The sequence below is a fragment of the Anarhichas minor genome, unplaced genomic scaffold (genome assembly GCF_050575085.1).
Source record: "Anarhichas minor isolate MPS153535 unplaced genomic scaffold, ASM5057508v1 ptg000007l, whole genome shotgun sequence".
In the NCBI taxonomy this organism is placed as follows: Eukaryota; Metazoa; Chordata; class Actinopteri; order Perciformes; family Anarhichadidae; genus Anarhichas; species Anarhichas minor.
This window is the reverse complement of record NW_027466453.1, coordinates 18,168,754-18,191,310: the sequence shown is the minus strand read 5'-3', so window position 1 is coordinate 18,191,310 and position 22,557 is coordinate 18,168,754. Positions and strand designations below refer to the sequence as shown.

General features: G+C 39.0%; 9 protein-coding genes across 9 annotated transcripts; 5 read left to right on the top strand and 4 right to left on the bottom strand.

Moving 5' to 3' along the window:
• The first annotated feature begins 232 nt into the window (after positions 1-232).
• LOC142945062 (hemoglobin subunit beta-2-like) lies at positions 233-1,109 on the top strand. The gene is made up of 3 exons (XM_076086378.1): positions 233-390; positions 569-791; positions 896-1,109. Exons 1-3 carry the CDS (start codon positions 299-301, stop codon positions 1,022-1,024), a joined length of 444 nt encoding a protein of 147 aa, XP_075942493.1. The 5' UTR covers positions 233-298; the 3' UTR covers positions 1,025-1,109.
• A 723-nt stretch (positions 1,110-1,832) lies between these two features.
• LOC142945067 (hemoglobin subunit alpha-1) lies at positions 1,833-2,758 on the bottom strand. Its single transcript, XM_076086383.1, has 3 exons — positions 2,599-2,758; positions 2,276-2,483; positions 1,833-2,056 (listed from the first exon to the last, which is right to left on the bottom strand). Exons 1-3 carry the CDS (start codon positions 2,691-2,693, stop codon positions 1,928-1,930), a joined length of 432 nt encoding a protein of 143 aa, XP_075942498.1. The 5' UTR covers positions 2,694-2,758; the 3' UTR covers positions 1,833-1,927.
• Positions 2,759-3,738: 980 nt separating this feature from the next.
• Positions 3,739-4,624, top strand: LOC142945063 (hemoglobin subunit beta-2). The gene is made up of 3 exons (XM_076086379.1): positions 3,739-3,895; positions 4,074-4,296; positions 4,401-4,624. Exons 1-3 carry the CDS (start codon positions 3,804-3,806, stop codon positions 4,527-4,529), a joined length of 444 nt encoding a protein of 147 aa, XP_075942494.1. The 5' UTR covers positions 3,739-3,803; the 3' UTR covers positions 4,530-4,624.
• Positions 4,625-10,022: 5,398 nt separating this feature from the next.
• On the top strand, positions 10,023-10,898 carry LOC142945065 (hemoglobin subunit beta-2-like). Its single transcript, XM_076086381.1, has 3 exons — positions 10,023-10,180; positions 10,359-10,581; positions 10,687-10,898. Exons 1-3 carry the CDS (start codon positions 10,089-10,091, stop codon positions 10,813-10,815), a joined length of 444 nt encoding a protein of 147 aa, XP_075942496.1. The 5' UTR covers positions 10,023-10,088; the 3' UTR covers positions 10,816-10,898.
• Positions 10,899-12,119: 1,221 nt separating this feature from the next.
• Positions 12,120-12,886, bottom strand: LOC142938090 (hemoglobin subunit alpha-1-like). The gene is made up of 3 exons (XM_076081305.1): positions 12,772-12,886; positions 12,467-12,674; positions 12,120-12,277 (listed from the first exon to the last, which is right to left on the bottom strand). Exons 1-3 carry the CDS (start codon positions 12,867-12,869, stop codon positions 12,149-12,151), a joined length of 435 nt encoding a protein of 144 aa, XP_075937420.1. The 5' UTR covers positions 12,870-12,886; the 3' UTR covers positions 12,120-12,148.
• A 1,738-nt stretch (positions 12,887-14,624) lies between these two features.
• Positions 14,625-15,432, top strand: LOC142945064 (hemoglobin subunit beta-2-like). The gene is made up of 3 exons (XM_076086380.1): positions 14,625-14,782; positions 14,961-15,183; positions 15,289-15,432. The coding sequence occupies exons 1-3, from the start codon at positions 14,691-14,693 to the stop codon at positions 15,415-15,417; spliced, it is 444 nt and encodes a 147-aa protein (XP_075942495.1). The 5' UTR covers positions 14,625-14,690; the 3' UTR covers positions 15,418-15,432.
• Positions 15,433-16,721: 1,289 nt separating this feature from the next.
• On the bottom strand, positions 16,722-17,488 carry LOC142938081 (hemoglobin embryonic subunit alpha-like). The gene is made up of 3 exons (XM_076081293.1): positions 17,374-17,488; positions 17,069-17,276; positions 16,722-16,879 (listed from the first exon to the last, which is right to left on the bottom strand). The coding sequence occupies exons 1-3, from the start codon at positions 17,469-17,471 to the stop codon at positions 16,751-16,753; spliced, it is 435 nt and encodes a 144-aa protein (XP_075937408.1). The 5' UTR covers positions 17,472-17,488; the 3' UTR covers positions 16,722-16,750.
• Positions 17,489-19,266: 1,778 nt separating this feature from the next.
• Positions 19,267-20,074, top strand: LOC142945059 (hemoglobin subunit beta-2-like). The gene is made up of 3 exons (XM_076086369.1): positions 19,267-19,424; positions 19,603-19,825; positions 19,931-20,074. Exons 1-3 carry the CDS (start codon positions 19,333-19,335, stop codon positions 20,057-20,059), a joined length of 444 nt encoding a protein of 147 aa, XP_075942484.1. The 5' UTR covers positions 19,267-19,332; the 3' UTR covers positions 20,060-20,074.
• A 1,289-nt stretch (positions 20,075-21,363) lies between these two features.
• Positions 21,364-22,130, bottom strand: LOC142938072 (hemoglobin embryonic subunit alpha-like). The gene is made up of 3 exons (XM_076081282.1): positions 22,016-22,130; positions 21,711-21,918; positions 21,364-21,521 (listed from the first exon to the last, which is right to left on the bottom strand). The coding sequence occupies exons 1-3, from the start codon at positions 22,111-22,113 to the stop codon at positions 21,393-21,395; spliced, it is 435 nt and encodes a 144-aa protein (XP_075937397.1). The 5' UTR covers positions 22,114-22,130; the 3' UTR covers positions 21,364-21,392.
• Between the last annotated feature and the right edge of the window lie 427 nt (positions 22,131-22,557).

Sequence of the window (22,557 nt, the reverse complement as noted above, 5' to 3'; positions counted from 1 at the left end):
CCCCCACCCATACTCTTACAAAAATGGTAGGTGTTAACACTGCTATCCTAATGTTGCTTAATGTAACACACCCATCAATATCTATTTCTGCTGCTTTGAAACAATCTAAGCATTGCAGATTAGCCCTTTCTTTATCAATTTCTTAAAACCGTAATACTCGGCCAACCCACTTCCCCATTCGATCCAATGATTGGACAGGATTACAATCGCATATTTGAGGGAGGAGTTAAAGGGTTCTTTAAAAAAAGGGCCTCATATAGGCTACTGACCCACACAGAACAAATCTACAGCCGGCAGAATGGTTGAATGGACAGACTTCGAGCGCGCCACCATCCAGGACATCTTCTCCAAGATGGACTATGAGGTCGTGGGTCCTGCAGCTCTTTCCAGGTGAGACTAAACTCTGCATTAACAAGGTGTGCTTGAGACAAAATCCTCGAATATATTATAGGATCAGGATTTCATTCTGTCATTGAGCACAATGTGATTCAGATAATCACAAATGTTCATGTTCTTATGACATTTGATCTCCTCGTCTAACTCTGTAACGTTGATGTTGTTTCCTCAGGTGTCTGATCGTCTACCCCTGGACTCAGAGGTATTTCGGTAGCTTTGGAAACCTCTACAACGCCGCTGCAATCATGGGAAATCCAAATGTTGCAAAACACGGAACGATTATCCTCCACGGTCTGGACCGGGGTGTGAAGAACATGGACAACATGAAGGAAATCTACGCCGAGCTGAGCGTGCTGCACTCAGAGAAACTGCACGTGGACCCCGACAATTTCAAGGTAAAGTTGTGGAACTAATGAGCTAACTATTCATGTTCAACAATTATTTAAAAACTGACCAACCTTTCATGTCGTTGATGTTTCTGATGCTTGTTGTGTTGCAGCTCATTTCCGACTGCCTGACCGTTGTGGTCGCTGCTCAGTTTGGTAAAGCCTTCACTGGTGAAGTTCAGGCAGCTTTCCAGAAGTTCATGGCCGTGGTGGTGTCCGCCCTGGGAAGACAGTACCATTAGAGAGCTGCAACACCTTCACATGCTGATCACGAAAAGCTCTGTTGTTTGACTTGTCTCAAAAAATAAAAAAAAAATAAAACAATAAGCACAAGTTCTACGTCTTTTCCCTTACTGTTACTGTAAAATGTATATAATGAAAGCTTTTTCCACAATATATCGTTAAATATGTTCTGTGGTGGAAACTTAAAAGTAGCCATGTAGGATGACCATTTTAAAGGTTTTACATTATGATGTATTATAATAACACAATGTATTTTTAGTATTATTATAATGCACTTTATAATAATAATATGGTGTATTATATGTATTATTATTATTAGACTGTTCAAATATTTCTATTTGAAATATAGTGGGGTACAAAAGAGGATACTTAGAAAATATTGTAGTAAAGCAGAAAAAACAAGCGTGGGGCAATTATATGTTATAAAGGTATATTTGCACAAATAAGAGCTAAACATATGACATATTACTAATATTATTCTCTCTCTCTCTCTCTCTCTGTTTGTGTGTGCGTGCTGTAATAGTACAGTTTTTATTTATTCTTCGGGTTTATGTTAGAAAAATACTTTAAATACTTGTGTATTAATCCTGTCAAATTCAAATATGTTTCATAAACAGCTATAATGACTCTTTAGATGTGAAAACCCTTCTGCTATTTATGTTTTTTCTATAGCATTTTAGGTCATAATCATTTTATTCCAATATCACTTCCACTGAACTGACGCTTTGCGTGCTGTTGACCTGACTTGAACCCCTTTTAATCTGTAGGCCACCTGCTCGAGAGAAAGTCACTTCACCACACAAACAGTTTCATTGCATTTGATCTTTTATTCATATTCTGACTGACAGAGAGTTTCCTATCTAAGACCATGCTACTGTCCGTCAGCAGCTCCTGTTTACAGTTTATCTGTATTTCTCAGCGAGGGCACGAGACAGAGCAGCCAGGAACTTGTCCATGGCCACGTGGACCTCAGGGGTGAAGTCTTTGGGGAACATGATGGCCATGACCACCAGGATGTTGTGAGAGAGAATCTGTGAAAAGAGCATAATGGAATTTAAAACATGATCACGCATTAAACCTGCTGAGTGTATAAAATATCAAAAGGCTCCAAGAACCACAAGATGCGGTCTATATAATTAGAACTCGACACGAAAGCCAAAGAACCACAAACTACCATCTTCCCCTTTCTCCTCTTCCTCCTCCGCTCTATCCTCTACACTGACGTGTGAATCATCATCTATGACATCTACCTTGAAGTTGGCAGGGTCCACTCGCAGAGTGAAGGCATGCAGCTCACTGAGGTTCAGGAGACCCGCATTCAGGTCTTCAATTTTCATCACAGCATCTGCAACTCCACCCATCACGCTCTTTCCGTGTTTCTTCACAGGCTCAGATCCGGGGCTCAAGTCCTTCCAGTGGGAGAAGTAGGTCTTGGTCTGCGGGTACACCACCAGCATCCTGAGTAACACATGAGAGTGAGTGAATAAGCAGGTAGCAAAAGGCTGAATATAATTTTTTTTAAACAAAACAGGTATTTTAGGAGCATGCTCGTGCAGTTTGAGGTTGTATTTACCTGGACAGAGCATCACTGCCGATTTCCGCAGCCTTGCCAGACGCTTTAGCCCAGAAGGCTCTGACTGTGTCCTTGTCCTTAGCGGTGAGACTCATCTTCCTTGACGCTTGTTTGGTCGAATGCCGATCAGCCTAAACTTTGGGTATTTTATACATGAAACAGCGCATGGGCACACCCGGGCCACCTCCAAGATAGGCTGATTTGGACAGCTTCCAAGTGATGTGTTGCAGCTTGCATGAGATAAACCTCTCATGAAGACTAGTTTGAAACATGCTGAAAAACATGGCCACTTTATGCTGATCACATGCAGTTTTTTGCATTGCATACATTATCTCCGCCTATTCTGAAATGGTGTATTAAAGTTCTGCATATACTGGGGTCTTTATTCATTAAATTGCATGAATTGGTTATGACTGGAAAGCTGAGACTCTTGTGGTTTCAATAAGCACAAGTGTATTTATGTGTGATGATGTTAGTGCCCATAGTAATAATCATTTCACATAGTGAGACAATTTTTTGGCACTTGACCTTAAATGACCCGTTTTGACCCAACACCGCTTTACGGCAGTTCATGACATAGTCACGAAATAAATATTGGTTTCGTCTACAAAAACACAAACTGTCCGGTTTTTCGTTTGTGCACCACAATCTGCGTAACAAATGGTATCAAACCCTAAGTAGATGAAACGTATGAGACTTATTTGAGAATGGGAATGGAGATATATCCAATATAATGTTGTAAACCGTTTCACAATGTATTAATAAATAAATTGGTTTGTAATAATGATTTATGACTTGGACAAGTTGACATACAGCGATGAGATGCATCTCAAATTAATCTTCAGGTTCCCTTTCAGATGATTTAAGGCATCTGTTGACCTGCTATCACCCCCTAAACATACCCTGTCCCCCACCCATACTCTTACAAAAATGGTAGGTGTTAACACTGCTATCCTAATGTTGCTTAATGTAACACACCCATCAATATCTATTTCTGCTGCTTTGAAACAATCTAAGCATTGCAGATTAGCCCTTTCTTTATCAATTTCTTAAAACCGTAATACTCGGCCAACCCACTTCCCCATTCGATCCAATGATTGGACAGGATTACAATCGCATATTTGAGGGAGGAGTTAAAGGGTTCTTTAAAAAAAGGGCCTCATGTAGGCTACTGACCCACACAGAACAAATCTACAGCCGGCAGAATGGTTGAATGGACAGACTTCGAGCGCGCCACCATCCAGGACATCTTCTCCAAGATGGACTATGAGGTCGTGGGTCCTGCAGCTCTTTCCAGGTGAGACTAAACTCTGCATTAACAAGGTGTGCTTGAGACAAAATCCTCGAATATATTATAGGATCAGGATTTCATTCTGTCATTGAGCACAATGTGATTCAGATAATCACAAATGTTCATGTTCTTATGACATTTGATCTCCTCGTCTAACTCTGTAACATTGATGTTGTTTCCTCAGGTGTCTGATCGTCTACCCCTGGACTCAGAGGTATTTCGGTAGCTTTGGAAACCTCTACAATGCCGCTGCAATCATGGGAAATCCAAATGTTGCAAAACACGGAACGATTATCCTCCACGGTCTGGACCGGGGTGTGAAGAACATGGACAACATCAAGGAAACCTACGCCGAGCTGAGCGTGCTGCACTCAGAGAAACTGCACGTGGACCCCGACAATTTCAAGGTAAAGTTGTGGAACTAATGAGCTAACTATTCATGTTCAACAATTATTTAAAAACTGACCAACCTTTCATGTCGTTGATGTTTCTGATGCTTGTTGTGTTGCAGCTCATTTCCGACTGCCTGACCGTTGTGGTCGCTGCTCAGTTTGGTAAAGCCTTCACTGGTGAAGTTCAGGCAGCTTTCCAGAAGTTCATGGCCGTGGTGGTGTCCGCCCTGGGAAGACAGTACCATTAGAGAGCTGCAACACCTTCACATGCTGATCACGAAAAGCTCTGTTGTTTGACTTGTCTCAAAGACGTAAATAAATAAAACAATAAGCATTTCAGCAACTTCTGTCTGTCAGTCTTCATGGTCAAATCAGGGTGATGTAAAACTGATAGCCTTTTTCACAATTACATATGCTTAGGGGAGTATTTAAAAACATTCAACGTTTCAATATGTATATAAGTTAAAGTCCTGCATTAAAATGTTTGAATTAGGAGAGGTACATCAGTATTATCAGCATCATGCACTTGAGTAGAAGAAAAAGTACTCTCATCATGCAGAATGACCTTTCAAAGAGTTAAATTATGATGAATTATAATAATTACATAGTGTATTATTATAACGGATATGGAGTAGATGTTATTATTAATATGAATGTTTTCTCTGTGGGGTAGAAAAGAGGCTAAAATTAAAATATTCAAGTAAAGCCCAAAAACTCTAAACATTTTCTACTATATGTATTGGTCTGCGAGTAAAACGCCATCATTGTTAATAATACATGAGAGTGAATATGCGTGTGAGTAATACATGGAATTAATACATTTATAAAAATGAACAAGTATTTCAGAAGCAGCTCGTGCAGTTTGGGGTCATTACTCACCCGATATCACTGTAGCCCAGAAATCTCTGCGTCCTTGTCTTTTGCACTGACACTAGCTTGATGATTGATTCAGCGCAAACTTTTGGATTATTATGCAGAAACAGGGCATGGGCACACCGGGCCGCATAGGCCGCATAACATTTGGACAGCTACCAAATGATATGCTGCAGCTTGCATGAGATACACTTCCTACGATGGCTCTGAAAACTAGTTTGGAAAACACCACAAAAACAAAAAAGTTAATCAAGTTATTTTCAAAAGGTCTTCTGTTATGAAATTCAAGACCTCACAATGTAGTGTGCATATACTTTAATTATCCAACACAACATATTCCAGTGACACAGCCACTGACAAAGACAAACTAGTCTGTTCATTGAAACGAACAGAAAGACAAATTCAAATTCAAAAATGTATATGAATTGCCCATAACGCCCCTGTGTTCGATTTTAATAAATGTGTGCAAAACTTTGAGAACTTCAAAACTACTTTCAATTTGGACCAAAAACAAAATGATTTTGAACCGTTATAGGCTCATAAATCCAAAAATGATTTTGAGTTTCTTGTCCTCAGTAATAACAGATATTTTACTAAGAATAGCCTACTGCACATCACCAACATATGATATAAGACAGTACAAGTAAAAAAACCTCAGTATAAATCAAAATGCTGATTTACAGAGCAGATGGGACAAATACACGGGCAAATGAACCGTTAAATCTGTACGGTGTAAACACTCCCAGAAGTAACCTACTGAGCCTATACACTGAAATGTATAAATGAACAGAACATGTTTTGTTTATGCTGATAACGTGACGACTAAGGTCATTCGCGGTGAAGACTGCCAGTTACAGGTGCTTATCTAAACAAGTACTGGATCCTTTAAAGGGAGGACCCGCTCAGAGCAACAGGGGAAGAGCAGCTCAGCTGATACAGGTTGCAGGACTAACATGTATCGGTGTGGTTGAAGCTGCAGTTGTATGTCTATTTCATTAAATCCTATGACTGTTTAATATGCAGGTAACACTTTACAACGAGGGACACTAAAATGCGAGCAGTTAACTATAGTGAAACATGTTAATACCTCCCAATTTAAGTTTAGTGTTGATTATTATGTGGTGACATTCTATGTATTACTGCCTTAAGACTGTGTTGGGTCACAGGTCATTTAGGGTCAAGTGCCAACAAATTGTCTCAGTATTACTATTATGGGAACTAACTTAATCACACATACAATTGGGTCTATTGAAACTACAAGAGTATCAGCTTCCCATTCACACCAGATTTATGCACATGTTTAAGGAGTCCATATGCAGAACTATTCTATTAATGAGATCTCTCACGACAGGTCTTTCATCTTCAACTTGAGATGACCATGACTCAACAACATTACACATGTAAGAGATTATTTACACTGCGAACTTTAGAAGTTTTGTTTTTTAAACTTACAATGCTGCAGGTCTATATCTCTCTCTCTCTCTCTCAACATGAACACTTATATCAAAGTTCACCAGATTATGGGTCAATACATTTGGTAAACACGTCTCTCACTCATTTCCTCTCGGATTCGCTGTTGTCTGTTCTTACACTCGTTGCTCTGCTGGTGGCTGAAGTCCCTGTTGCAGTTGAGAGCAATTACAGCTTTTGTTCCTTTACAGTTTCTGTGTAAACTTCACAACAGTTGTGCAGAACACGTCGTGGCTGCTAAGACCCATTCAAGTAGCAAACGCGGGTGTCTACGTCCGTTTTCGGTGCTCTAAAACTTTGGCCGAGGGTGGACGATCAGTGTAAACACAGCAATGGATATGCGTTTTAAAATGGAAAGGTAGTGTGGACATGGCCTGAGGCTGGAACTACATCATGATGATCCTGGTGATTTTGAAATGTCTGTGGTAGACACAAATCCTGGCCTCTCTAAAACAAGGATATAAAAAGGGGTCCAGGTGTCAATAACAAATTGAGACACAAAATTACATCCGTTAGATCCGATCTGTACTTGTAGTTAGCAGACCTCGTTTGCTTTTTTTCATGTGTTTGTAAATATCTATATATGTGGAAATGTGCTTGTTTTTTTTCGTTGAACAATTTGCACATTCACATTTTCACAAATTGTCAATAAGAAACAGCGAAATACATACATTCAAACTAACATACCAGGGGGGCAACCGGAGAGGATAAGAAAGATAGACAGAAATAAAAGCATAACAAATAAAAATTGAAAAACGTAAATCAATAATATAGAGAGAGAGAAAAAGGGGACACTAAGGCACAAACTCTGATTGTTTAATTACATACATATCACAGGCAATGGATGCCATTATTGCGTTTGTGTTGGTACAGCAATAGCTTTTATACATAGAGTTCAAACCGGAAATGTGCGTGTATCTGGTACTTTGCTGATCGTTTTTACATGTGTTATATAATAAGCTTTAATATTATCGACCACACAATATCTGTTTTTAGCCTTCATTGCACAACATGAGACTAAAAGCCAACAATAGCATTAAGTATTACAATTACACAGACAAGTAGATGTGAATTTCACAAATAGGCCGACAATAAATTACAACATTAATCTGCAATGCTTTTTTAAAAGTACACTGAAATGCAGCTCAACAATGAACTTAGATTAAAGTCCACTTTTTGTAAGTATTACACTTTTCAATGAAGTGAAACCACAGTACAATTTAATAAAACACAAATAGTGTATTACAAAGGCTTGAAAATAAATATACTTTCCATAAGCAAAATATTGATGTAAGTACTTGCAATTTAGTGATTTAAAAAAAATTACACTTACATACAATTTAAAATACATACATTGAATTACCACTTTTAAGTATTGCAGAATTAGTATATATCATTTTAGTAGATTAAAGTTGATCTTTTATTTTGAAGTACACTTTTTAAATGTACATGTTAAATATACTTTACCTTAAGCACAAAAAGAATACTACATTTATAATTCAAATACACTTAAGTTTACTACATTTGAACCTGGGACAGAATGCTGATATATATACGAACATTTATTAAACCTTCAGCAGAGTTAAACTGTATATTGAGCCCAATGGAACATCAATGAGATCGTCCTTGGCCGTAATTGTGTTGGAGCGCCACCTAGTGGATTTCAAATGTCTATTTCCTGTCAACCATTCTTGTGGCCGATGCAGATTCATGAGTAGTGTTAAGAGGTAAATACGACGTTCACTTGAACTGATTAGTAATGCATCGCTTGTTATTTCAGCTTATGTCTCTGTTAAATGTATGAATTTCACACCGTAAAGCCAAACTGTGCTGATTAGGTCATTTGATTTGAGAAGTTACATTATGGACAAATTATTCAGCAGAGTTAAGTTGTATTACCTCCTTTCCCAGACCAGGTGAGTTACGGGCATGATTATCACACTGTCCTGTCAAAACAACCTGAAATATCAGCTGGTAACTGTTTGATCATCAAGTGTCTGAAAAGGAACGTAATGGGTGCATTATTCGGTTAAACTGATTATATAACAACACATATAACAACCTAAAATGAAATGACAGGGATCTGTCCATGTTCCTCTCCCAACGTACCACTAGAGGGCAGCTTCAGCCAATGACTGAACGTCTTTAATCATTCAATTCACTCCTGTTCTTCTGGAGTAAAACTAATCTCTCTTGCAGCTGTGTTTTTCTCACAAACTGTCAGCAGCGAAACCTTCTGTTAGTTGTCTTCAGCAGTATAATAGTGGTCCATTTATTATTATGTTTTTTTATGAAAATGAAACTCTAAAACAAATCTTTAGTCGCTTACCTTTTACTGCATCTGCAGTAAAAAATTGGGTAATAATAACAATAATAATAGTAATAACGATATAATTATAACAATATAATAATAACGATAATAATAATAACAACAATAATAATAATCATCATAATCACAATAAAATTAATAGTTTTTTACAGGGCCTTTAAAGGGGTCCAACGCTTTACATGAGGCACAGCTGAAGGGTGTTGAATCCAGACTTTAAAGGAGCTGTATTTAACATTCTAAACATTAAGAGAGCAGCAAACAACTATTGTCTTTAAAAATATAGTGAAATAATGAGCAGAGAAACTCTCCCTCTGTGTGTTGTTATCTGAGCTTCTCCATGCATTGTTGACATAGCCGGGCCGGCAGTGCATGCTTTTAGTGCATGTGTGTGTTCATTATCCATCAGTACTGTATTTGTATCTGCCAAGATTTGCATCAAGTCACTATTTAGATAGAAGTCTGTGATGACAAAAGTCGTGCAAAAGTATAACAACAACAACAACAACAACAACAACCTTAAAAAGTGTGGCACATTTGGCATTATCAGTGAGATAACACGTCAATGCAATCAATCGATATGAAGAAAAATTCAGAATATCTGCTGTCTCAGCGCTCATATCGTGAATAAAGTGTTTCAAAGACAGTTGTGATTATAGGAGCGAGAGTACTTTAGGTCCATATCCTTGACTGAAGCGCCCTCTGCTGGAAATTAGCATGAAGTTGATTTGGAAGTTGAGGGCTCGAGTCCACACATTTGAGTCGTATTGCTTGATTCTCGGGCACTATTGTGTACTGATGATGGTTAAACAAACCTTGTAACAGTTTCCATATGCATGCACTCTCGTTTCAAACTGCACCGTTCAGAAATAAATAATTGTATGGTGATGTTGGACAAGCAAAGATAATGTTACTAAACCACAACCAATAAACCCGTTTGTATTTCTGTCTGGAACATTCCAGTTGTCATTCTACTGTTATCAATGTTGCAAATCCATAACACGGTAGGCTACTTGGCCGGCCCACCGCCCATCCAATCACGTGCTTTTGGGAGGGGAGCAGGGTGGCTTTAAAAGTTGCATCTGTTGTCTGAGAGCAGGATCTACTGAGCAGCACAGGACAATCTAGAGCCGGCAGAATGGTCGAATGGACAGACTTCGAGCGCGCCACCATCCAGGACATCTTCTCCAAGATGGACTATGAGGTCGTGGGTCCTGCAGCTCTTTCCAGGTGAGTCTAAACTCTGCATTAACAAGGTGTGCTTGAGACAAAATCCTCCACTATATTATAGGATCAGCATTTCATTCTGTCATTGTGCACAATGTGTTTCAGACAATCACAAATGTTCATGTTCTTATGACATTTGATCTCCTCGTCTAACTCTGTAACATTGATGTTGTTTCCTCAGGTGTCTGATCGTCTACCCCTGGACTCAGAGGTATTTCGGTAGCTTTGGAAACCTCTACAACGCCGCTGCAATCATGGGAAATCCGATGGTTGCAAAACACGGAACGACTATCCTCCACGGTCTGGAGCGGGGTGTGAAGAACATGGACAACATCAAGGAAACCTACGCCGAGCTGAGCGTGCTGCACTCAGAGAAACTGCACGTGGACCCCGACAATTTCAAGGTAAAGTTGTGGAACTAATGAAGGCTGATAATCTGGTTCAACTATTACTGAAAAGAAGACCAACCTTTCATGTCGTTGATGTTTCTGATGCTTGTTGTGTTGCAGCTCATTTCCGACTGTCTGACCATTGTGGTCGCTGCTCAGTTTGGTAAAGCCTTCACTGGTGAAGTTCAGGCAGCTTTCCAGAAGTTCCTGGCCGTGGTGGTGTCCTCCCTGGGAAGACAGTACCATTAGAGAGCTGCAACACCTTCACATGCTGATCATGAAAAGCTCTGTTTCTTTTGTCTCAAAAGCAAATAAAAAAATAAGCAAATCCACCAAGTTGTTTCTCAATCATTTGAACAAAAATAGATGTAAACATGAATAACAGTGTGTTTGAGATAAAAAAGAAGACTGACCTTCAGTGAAAATGGAGAATCAAAGCGTTGAGGAAATGTAGTCAGAGTGTATGAATGATGTAAAAACAGATGAATGAAAGATGATTAAAAACATAAGAAGATGAAACACTGTTGTGTGATTAAAATACATGAACAACACAATGTTTTGATGTTGATGTTAATGATGAAAAACTATATTGGAAACAAATGCAGGCTGCCTTTATTTGAATAAATAGCTCCACAGAATATATTGTTGCATTAAATGCTCATGAAAAGTATGAAATAAAGTGACATTTGACAAAGTGTCAGGTTTATTGTATCTAAAGTCATTTTTCTCTTTCTTGTGGACTTCTGCTTTATGAACAAAATTAATGAAATGTAAAAAGTTTTATAAAACAAGAATAACAAAATATAATAATAATAATAATAATAATAATAACACTAATTCCTTCGCCATGGCTCAGTTGTTAGATGGATTTTTGAACAACACCACATAAAGAGTTCATATATTTTAATATTCTGATGAAAAACGTTGATTTCATCAAAATAATATTTTTGTTGTAAGGACATAATTTAAGTTTTGTACTTTCTGTTTTCTAAAAATCTTTGGATTATGAAAATATATATACTGATTCAAATGTAGCAATAAGTGTAACATTATAAGGAGGGCTGCAACTAAGGATTGTTTTCATTGATGACTCTGCTGATTCTTTTGTAAATGAATCAATGAATCGTTTAGTCTGTAAAATGTCAGGATTAAAAGGCTCTGAGGTGACGTCTTCAAACGTTTTGTTTCGTCTCACTGACAGATATTCATTTCACATATAAAACTGAAAAAGAGAGCTAAGTTCATCGTTTGACTGAATCTGGAGAGATCGACAGTTTCGGGTTTTTGTCGAAACAATAAAGATCGATGATCAAATATCAAATTCAAATTGTTCTATAAATTTACTGCACAATTAATGGACTAATTGTTTCATCTCTAATGTTAAGCTGAGTGTAAAATGTGACTTGCTGGATTATTTAAAGTCTTCTTTGTGCTGTGGATTTTACTGTTGACCTTCTCTATGACACAAACCATCTCAAAGAAACCAGAAAACAACACTTGCTTTGCTTTTTGCATGAATGCATTTATTGATCATTATGCACTGTAAGCTCATGCTGCAGTCTCCGTCATCTTCTCCTGCTGTTTATCGGTACTTCTCAGCCAGGGCCAGAGACAGAGCAGCCAGGAACTTGTCCATGGCCACGTGGACCTCAGGGGTGAAGTCTTTGGGGAACATGATGGCCATGACCACCAGGATGTTGTGAGAGAGAATCTGTGAAAAGAATCACACAGACGTTACATGTATGGAGGTTCTTAGCCCCACACGCACCAATCACACATGGGAGCATTATGTGCATGACAACAACAGATGGACCTGTTGCAGGTCTGGAACCCCCTCAACGATCTACGTTTGAGGAACACTTCACATCACATTTGTCTTGTAATGACTTTGTCTCTGCACCTTGAAGTTGGCAGGGTCCACACGCAGAGTGAAGGCATGCAGCTCACTGAGGCTCATTAGACCTCCTTTCAGGTCGTCGATTTTGGTCACAGCATCTCCAACTCCAGCCATCACAGTTATTCCGTGCTTCCTCACAGAGGGAGAGGAGGGGCTCTGGTCCTTCCAGTGGGAGAAGTAAGTCTTGGTCTGCGGGTACACCGTCAGCATCCTGGGTAACAAACACAATACAAAGTGGGTGATGCTTTTATAAATGAATCCTTAAATGTTGGAGCAGATTACATCACTCAGCTTGTGTTCATAGTTACCTGGCCACAGCATCGGTGCCGATTTCCTCCCCCTTTCCAGACACTTTAGCCCAGAAGGCTTTGACTACCTTCTTGTCCTTAGCACTGAGAGTGGTCATCTTGGCAGTTGAATGAGTGCTGCTGAATGCTGTGATGAGCCTCAAGAGGTTTTTATGCTTGAAACAGAGCATGGTCACACCCAGATCCTCCTCTAAGATATGCTGCACAAGGCGGTCCGTGTGATGTTGCAGCCCCCATGAGATAAACAAAAACTATCTTCCCATTGTGGCTCTCAAAGTTCTTTGAATTTGACACGATCTTTTCAAATCATCAGCATTCATGTGTGTATGCTTTAGAAGTCCAATTCAAAAGTTCCTCTGAAACAGTGGTGGAAGAAGTATTCAGATATTTGATTTAAGTTAAAGTACATAAGTATTAGCATCGAAATAAACTTAAAGTACCAAAAGTAAAACTAGCAAGAAAAATGCCCCATTTCAGATTCATGATTATTATATCACTGTGTTATAATCACTGATGTGATAAAGTGTCCATCATTGGTAAAGGAGGGGCTGATTTGAATGACTTTATAATGATGGGTAGCTTGATCTATTGTGTCATAATTGATTAGTCTGTTTCTATTTTTTTCATTAATCTACATCTGCAAAGTAACTAAGGTTGTCAAATGAATGTAGTGGAGTAAAGCATAGGCCTACCTTTTCTACCCCACAATGGTTCACTATATTTCAAAAGCAAATCTTTAAACAATCTAATATCAATTACTGTATTTAATTACAGTTTTGAGGTTCTACTTTGAAGATGCTCAATTAAATGAATTAATTAAAGAATATAAACCATAATCACTGTAGTCCAAGTATATATTATATATTTGTATTTGCACAAATATATAAGGAGAGCTAATCATATATGGCATATTACTGTGTGTGTGTGTGTGTGTGTGTGTGTGTGTGTGTGTGTGTGTGTGTGTGTGTGTGTGTGTGTGTGTGTGTGTGTGTGTGTGTGTGTTTCAACTTTAAATGTCCTATTTAGTTTGTAATAAGCTTCTACTTTATCATTTCAAATTACTTTTAGATGGAGATTTAGAGTTCAGGACTGGTGAGCTGTGAGGAGTTACTGGCACAAACAAAGGGATTAAAATCACCACATATACACATTAATGATAGAAATAAATAAAGACACTTTCACATGGAACCCTTTGACAGCTGACACAGAAACCCCCTTGATGTTTTCCTTGATGTTGATCGCGGATGAAGAAAAAAACACATACTAATGTTTGACGGAAGTGATTCAGGGGATCGTTCAACATTGTGCAGTTAAATTTAAAGATCGCTGTCCAAGGTGCTGATGCTGAGACCTCCGAGGGTTTTGCACACTGATGGTCAGCTGTTATTGAGCCACTGTCCCTCTCTGGGTAACACACTGGCATTGTTTTCTTATAGGTCATTTACAGTGTGTGAATTTATCAGGCTGTGACTCTCTGCCAAGTTCCAACAATTTGTGGTCTCTTGAATTTTCGTCCGTGTGACCAAAAGATACAGACAAAAGAAGGAAAACAAGCCTTATGAAGATGTAAACAGTTTTCCTCTTATTGTCTCTTAAAGCGCTGGCTATCATTCTAATATAAACCATCGTGGGTCTGAGGCCCTTTGCATATTTGGATTGTTAAATGGTCTCTGGTCAGCTGCGCTATACTTTACAGCCAGACTATTACTATGTCGTCTATCTCAGAGATAACTCATCTAGGCGGAGAAGATACGCCCTTCACTTATCATTGTTTCAAATCTACAACACAGAACTTGGCCGGCCCACCGCCCATCCAATCACGTGCTTTTGGGAGGGGAGTGATGGTGGCTTTAAAAGTTGCATCTGTTGTCTGAGAGCAGGATCTACTGAGCAGCACAGGACAATCTAGAGCCGGCAGAATGGTTGAATGGACAGACTTCGAGCGCGCCACCATCCAGGACATCTTCTCCAAGATGGACTATGAGGTCGTGGGTCCTGCAGCTCTTTCCAGGTGAGTCTAAACTCTGCATTAACAAGGTGTGCTTGAGACAAAATCCTCCACTATATTATAGGATCAGCATTTCATTCTGTCATTGTGCACAATGTGTTTCAGACAATCACAAATGTTCATGTTCTTATGACATTTGATCTCCTCGTCTAACTCTGTAACATTGATGTTGTTTCCTCAGGTGTCTGATCGTCTACCCCTGGACTCAGAGGTATTTCGGTAGCTTTGGAAACCTCTACAACGCCGCTGCAATCATGGGAAATCCAAATGTTGCAAAACACGGAACGACTATCCTCCACGGTCTGGAGCGGGGTGTGAAGAACATGGACAACATCAAGGAAACCTACGCCGAGCTGAGCGTGCTGCACTCAGAGAAACTGCAGGTGGACCCCGACAATTTCAAGGTAAAGTTGTGGAACTAATGAAGGCTGATAATCTGGTTCAACTATTACTGAAAAGAAGACCAACCTTTCATGTCGTTGATGTTTCTGATGCTTGTTGTGTTGCAGCTCATTTCCGACTGTCTGACCATTGTGGTCGCTGCTCAGTTTGGTAAAGCCTTCACTGGTGAAGTTCAGGCAGCTTTCCAGAAGTTCCTGGCCGTGGTGGTGTCCGCCCTGGGAAGACAGTATTATTAGAGAGCTGCAACACCTTCACATGCTGATCATGAAAAGCTCTGTTTCTTTTGTCTCAAAAGCAAATAAAACAATAAGCAAATCCACCAAGTTGTTTCTCAATCATTTGAACAAAAATAGATGTAAACATGAATAATAGTGTGTTTGAGATAAAAAAGAAGACTGACCTTCAGTGAAAATGGTGAATCAAAGCGTTGAGGAAATGTAGTCAGAGTGTATGAATGATGTAAAAACAGATGAATGAAAGATGATTAAAAACATTAGAAGATGAAACACTGTTGTGTGATTAAAATACATGAACAACACAATGTTTTGATGTTGATGTTAATGATGAAAAACTATATTGGAAACAAATGCAGGCTGCCTTTATTTGAATAAATAGCTCCACAGAATATATTGTTGCATTAAATGCTCATGAAAAGTATGAAATAAAGTGACATTTGACAAAGTGTCAGGTTTATTGTATCTAAAGTCATTTTTCTCTTTCTTGTGGACTTCTGCTTTATGAACAAAATGAATGAAATGTAAAAAGTTTTATAAAACAAGAATAACAAAATATAATAATAATAATAATAATAATAATAACACTAATTCCTTCGCCATGGCTCAGTTGTTAGATGGATTTTTGAACAACACCACATAAAGAGTTCATATATTTTAATATTCTGATGAAAAATGTTGATTTCATCAAAATAATATTTTTGTTGTAAGGACATAATTGAAGTTTTGTACTTTCTGTTTTCTAAAAATCTTTGGATTATGAAAATATATATACTGATTCAAATGTAGCAATAAGTGTAACATTATAAGGAGGGCTGCAACTAAGGATTGTTTTCATTGATGACTCTGCTGATTCTTTTGTAAATGAATCAATGAATCGTTTAGTCTGTAAAATGTCAGGATTAAAAGGCTCTGAGGTGACGTCTTCAAACGTTTTGTTTCGTCTCACTGACAGATATTCATTTCACATAAAGAACTGAGAAAGAGAGCTAAGTTCATCGTTTGACTGAATCTGGAGAGATCGACAGTTTCGGGTTTTTGTCGAAACAATAAAGATCGATGATCAAATATCAAATTCAAATTGTTCTATAAATTTACTGCACAATTAATGGACTAATTGTTTCATCTCTAATGTTAAGCTGAGTGTAAAATGTAATTTGCTGGATTATTTAAAGTCTTCTTTGTGCTGTGGATTTTACTGTTGACCTTCTCTATGACACAAACCATCTCAAAGAAACCAGAAAACAACACTTGCTTTGCTTTTTGCATGAATGCATTTATTGATCATTATGCACTGTAAGCTCATGCTGCAGTCTCCGTCATCTTCTCCTGCTGTTTATCGGTACTTCTCAGCCAGGGCCAGAGACAGAGCAGCCAGGAACTTGTCCATGGCCACGTGGACCTCAGGGGTGAAGTCTTTGGGGAACATGATGGCCATGACCACCAGGATGTTGTGAGAGAGAATCTGTGAAAAGAATCACACAGTCGTTACATGTATGGAGGTTCTTAGCTCCACACGCACCAATCACACATGGGAGCATTATGTGCATGACAACAACAGATGGACCTGTTGCAGGTCTGGAACCCCCTCAACGATCTACGTTTGAGGAACACTTCACATCACATTTGTCTTGTAATGACTTTGTCTCTGCACCTTGAAGTTGGCAGGGTCCACACGCAGAGTGAAGGCATGCAGCTCACTGAGGCTCATTAGACCTCCTTTCAGGTCGTCGATTTTGGTCACAGCATCTCCAACTCCAGCCATCACAGTTATTCCGTGCTTCCTCACAGAGGGAGAGGAGGGGCTCTGGTCCTTCCAGTGGGAGAAGTAAGTCTTGGTCTGCGGGTACACCGTCAGCATCCTGGGTAACAGAAACAATACAAAGTGGGTGATGCTTTTATAAATGAATCCTTAAATGTTGGAGCAGATTACATCACTCAGCTTGTGTTCATAGTTACCTGGCCACAGCATCGGTGCCAATTTCCTCCCCCTTTCGAGACACTTTAGCCCAGAAGGCTTTGACTACCTCCTTGTCCTTAGCACTGAGAGTGGTCATCTTGGCGGTTGAATGAGTGCTGCTGAATGCTGTGATGAGCCTCAAGAGGTTTTTATGCTTGAAACAGAGCATGGTCACACCCAGATCCTCCTCTAAGATATGCTGCACAAGGCGGTCCGCGTGATGTTGCAGCCCCCATGAGATAAACAAAAACTATCTTCCCATTGTGGCTCTCAAAGTTCTTTGAATTTGACACGATCTTTTCAAATCATCAGCATTCATGTGTGTATGCTTTAGAAGTCCAATTCAAAAGTTCCTCTGAAACAGTGGTGGAAGAAGTATTCAGATATTTGATTTAAGTTAAAGTACATAAGTATTAGCATCGAAATAAACTTAAAGTACCAAAAGTAAAAGGAGCAAGAAAAATGCCCCATTTCAGATTCATGATTATTATATCACTGTGTTATAATCACTGATGTGATAAAGTGTCCATCATTGGTAAAGGAGGGGCTGATTTGAATGACTTTATAATGATGGGTAGCTTGATCTATTGTGTCATAATTGATGAGTCTGTTTCTATTTTTTTCATTAATCTACATCTGCAAAGTAACTAAGGTTGTCAAATGAATGTAGTGGAGTAAAAAGTAGGACTACAATACTTGCCTTCAAAGTGTAATGGAGTAGAGGTGAAAACAGCATGAAAGTAGAACCTCAAAACTGTAATTAAATACAGTAATTGATATTAGATTGTTTAAAGATTTCCTTTTGAAATATAGTGAACCATTGTGGGGTAGAAAATATGCTCAATTAAATGCATTAATTAAAGAATATAAACCATAAGCACTGTAGTCCAAGTATATATTATATATTTTTATTTGCACAAATATATAAGGAGAGCTAATCATATATGGCATATTACTGTGTGTGTGTGTGTGTGTGTGTGTGTGTGTGTGTGTGTGTGTGTGTGTGTGTGTGTGTGTGTGTGTGTGTGTGTGTGTGTGTCTTTCAACTTTAAATGTCCTATTTAGTTTGTAATAAGCTTCTACTTTATCATTTGAAATTACTTTTAGATGGAGATTTAGAGTTCAGGACTGGTGAGCTGTGAGGAGTTACTGGCACAAACAAAGGGATTAAAATCACCACATATACACATTAATGATAGAAATAAATAAAGACACTTTCACATGGAACCCTTTGACAGCTGACACAGAAACCCCCTTGATGTTTTCCTTGATGTTGATCGCGGATGAAGAAAAAAACACATACTAATGTTTGACGGAAGTGATTCAGGGGATCGTTCAACATTGTGCAGTTAAATTTAAAGATCGCTGTCCAAGGTGCTGATGCTGAGACCTCCGAGGGTTTTGCACACTGATGGTCAGCTGTTATTGAGCCACTGTCCCTCTCTGGGTAACACACTGGCATTGTTTTCTTATAGGTCATTTACAGTGTGTGAATTTATCAGGCTGTGACTCTCTGCCAAGTTCCAACAATTTGTGGTCTCTTGAATTTTCGTCCGTGTGACCAAAAGATACAGACAAAAGAAGGAAAACAAGCCTTATGAAGATGTAAACAGTTTTCCTCTTATTGTCTCTTAAAGCGCTGGCTATCATTCTAATATAAACCATCGTGGGTCTGAGGCCCTTTGCATATTTGGATTGTTAAATGGTCTCTGGTCAGCTGCGCTATACTTTACAGCCAGACTATTACTATGTCGTCTATCTCAGAGATAACTCATCTAGGCGGAGAAGATACGCCCTTCACTTATCATTGTTTCAAATCTACAACACAGAACTTGGCCGGCCCACCGCCCATCCAATCACGTGCTTTTGGGAGGGGAGTGATGGTGGCTTTAAAAGTTGCATCTGTTGTCTGAGAGCAGGATCTACTGAGCAGCACAGGACAATCTAGAGCCGGCAGAATGGTTGAATGGACAGACTTCGAGCGCGCCACCATCCAGGACATCTTCTCCAAGATGGACTATGAGGTCGTGGGTCCTGCAGCTCTTTCCAGGTGAGTCTAAACTCTGCATTAACAAGGTGTGCTTGAGACAAAATCCTCCACTATATTATAGGATCAGCATTTCATTCTGTCATTGTGCACAATGTGTTTCAGACAATCACAAATGTTCATGTTCTTATGACATTTGATCTCCTCGTCTAACTCTGTAACATTGATGTTGTTTCCTCAGGTGTCTGATCGTCTACCCCTGGACTCAGAGGTATTTCGGTAGCTTTGGAAACCTCTACAACGCCGCTGCAATCATGGGAAATCCAAATGTTGCAAAACACGGAACGACTATCCTCCACGGTCTGGAGCGGGGTGTGAAGAACATGGACAACATCAAGGAAACCTACGCCGAGCTGAGCGTGCTGCACTCAGAGAAACTGCAGGTGGACCCCGACAATTTCAAGGTAAAGTTGTGGAACTAATGAAGGCTGATAATCTGGTTCAACTATTACTGAAAAGAAGACCAACCTTTCATGTCGTTGATGTTTCTGATGCTTGTTGTGTTGCAGCTCATTTCCGACTGTCTGACCATTGTGGTCGCTGCTCAGTTTGGTAAAGCCTTCACTGGTGAAGTTCAGGCAGCTTTCCAGAAGTTCCTGGCCGTGGTGGTGTCCGCCCTGGGAAGACAGTATTATTAGAGAGCTGCAACACCTTCACATGCTGATCATGAAAAGCTCTGTTTCTTTTGTCTCAAAAGCAAATAAAACAATAAGCAAATCCACCAAGTTGTTTCTCAATCATTTGAACAAAAATAGATGTAAACATGAATAATAGTGTGTTTGAGATAAAAAAGAAGACTGACCTTCAGTGAAAATGGAGAATCAAAGCGTTGAGGAAATGTAGTCAGAGTGTATGAATGATGTAAAAACAGATGAATGAAAGATGATTAAAAACATTAGAAGATGAAACACTGTTGTGTGATTAAAATACATGAACAACACAATGTTTTGATGTTGATGTTAATGATGAAAAACTATATTGGAAACAAATGCAGGCTGCCTTTATTTGAATAAATAGCTCCACAGAATATATTGTTGCATTAAATGCTCATGAAAAGTATGAAATAAAGGGACATTTGACAAAGTGTCAGGTTTATTGTATCTAAAGTCATTTTTCTCTTTCTTGTGGACTTCTGCTTTATGAACAAAATGAATGAAATGTAAAAAGTTTTATAAAACAAGAATAACAAAATATAATAATAATAATAATAATAATAATAACACTAATTCCTTCGCCATGGCTCAGTTGTTAGATGGATTTTTGAACAACACCACATAAAGAGTTCATATATTTTAATATTCTGATGAAAAATGTTGATTTCATCAAAATAATATTTTTGTTGTAAGGACATAATTGAAGTTTTGTACTTTCTGTTTTCTAAAAATCTTTGGATTATGAAAATATATATACTGATTCAAATGTAGCAATAAGTGTAACATTATAAGGAGGGCTGCAACTAAGGATTGTTTTCATTGATGACTCTGCTGATTCTTTTGTAAATGAATCAATGAATCGTTTAGTCTGTAAAATGTCAGGATTAAAAGGCTCTGAGGTGACGTCTTCAAACGTTTTGTTTCGTCTCACTGACAGATATTCATTTCACATAAAGAACTGAGAAAGAGAGCTAAGTTCATCGTTTGACTGAATCTGGAGAGATCGACAGTTTCGGGTTTTTGTCGAAACAATAAAGATCGATGATCAAATATCAAATTCAAATTGTTCTATAAATTTACTGCACAATTAATGGACTAATTGTTTCATCTCTAATGTTAAGCTGAGTGTAAAATGTCATTTGCTGGATTATTTAAAGTCTTCTTTGTGCTGTGGATTTTACTGTTGACCTTCTCTATGACACAAACCATCTCAAAGAAACCAGAAAACAACACTTGCTTTGCTTTTTGCATGAATGCATTTATTGATCATTATGCACTGTAAGCTCATGCTGCAGTCTCCGTCATCTTCTCCTGCTGTTTATCGGTACTTCTCAGCCAGGGCCAGAGACAGAGCAGCCAGGAACTTGTCCATGGCCACGTGGACCTCAGGGGTGAAGTCTTTGGGGAACATGATGGCCATGACCACCAGGATGTTGTGAGAGAGAATCTGTGAAAAGAATCACACAGTCGTTACATGTATGGAGGTTCTTAGCTCCACACGCACCAATCACACATGGGAGCATTATGTGCATGACAACAACAGATGGACCTGTTGCAGGTCTGGAACCCCCTCAACGATCTACGTTTGAGGAACACTTCACATCACATTTGTCTTGTAATGACTTTGTCTCTGCACCTTGAAGTTGGCAGGGTCCACACGCAGAGTGAAGGCATGCAGCTCACTGAGGCTCATTAGACCTCCTTTCAGGTCGTCGATTTTGGTCACAGCATCTCCAACTCCAGCCATCACAGTTATTCCGTGCTTCCTCACAGAGGGAGAGGAGGGGCTCTGGTCCTTCCAGTGGGAGAAGTAAGTCTTGGTCTGCGGGTACACCGTCAGCATCCTGGGTAACAGAAACAATACAAAGTGGGTGATGCTTTTATAAATGAATCCTTAAATGTTGGAGCAGATTACATCACTCAGCTTGTGTTCATAGTTACCTGGCCACAGCATCGGTGCCAATTTCCTCCCCCTTTCGAGACACTTTAGCCCAGAAGGCTTTGACTACCTCCTTGTCCTTAGCACTGAGAGTGGTCATCTTGGCGGTTGAATGAGTGCTGCTGAATGCTGTGATGAGCACAAACTCAAGAGGTTTTTATGCTTGAAACAGAGGATGGTCACACCCAGATCCTCCTCTAAGATATGCTGCACAAGGCGGTCCGCGTGATGTTGCAGCCCCCATGAGATAAACAAAAACTATCTTCCCATTGTGGCTCTCAAAGTTCTTTGAATTTGACACGATCTTTTCAAATCATCAGCATTCATGTGTGTATGCTTTAGAAGTCCAATTCAAAAGTTCCTCTGAAACAGTGGTGGAAGAAGTATTCAGATATTTGATTTAAGTTAAAGTACATAAGTATTAGCATCGAAATAAACTTAAAGTACCAAAAGTAAAAGTAGCAAGAAAAATGCCCCATTTCAGATTCATGATTATTATATCACTGTGTTATAATCACTGATGTGATAAAGTGTCCATCATTGG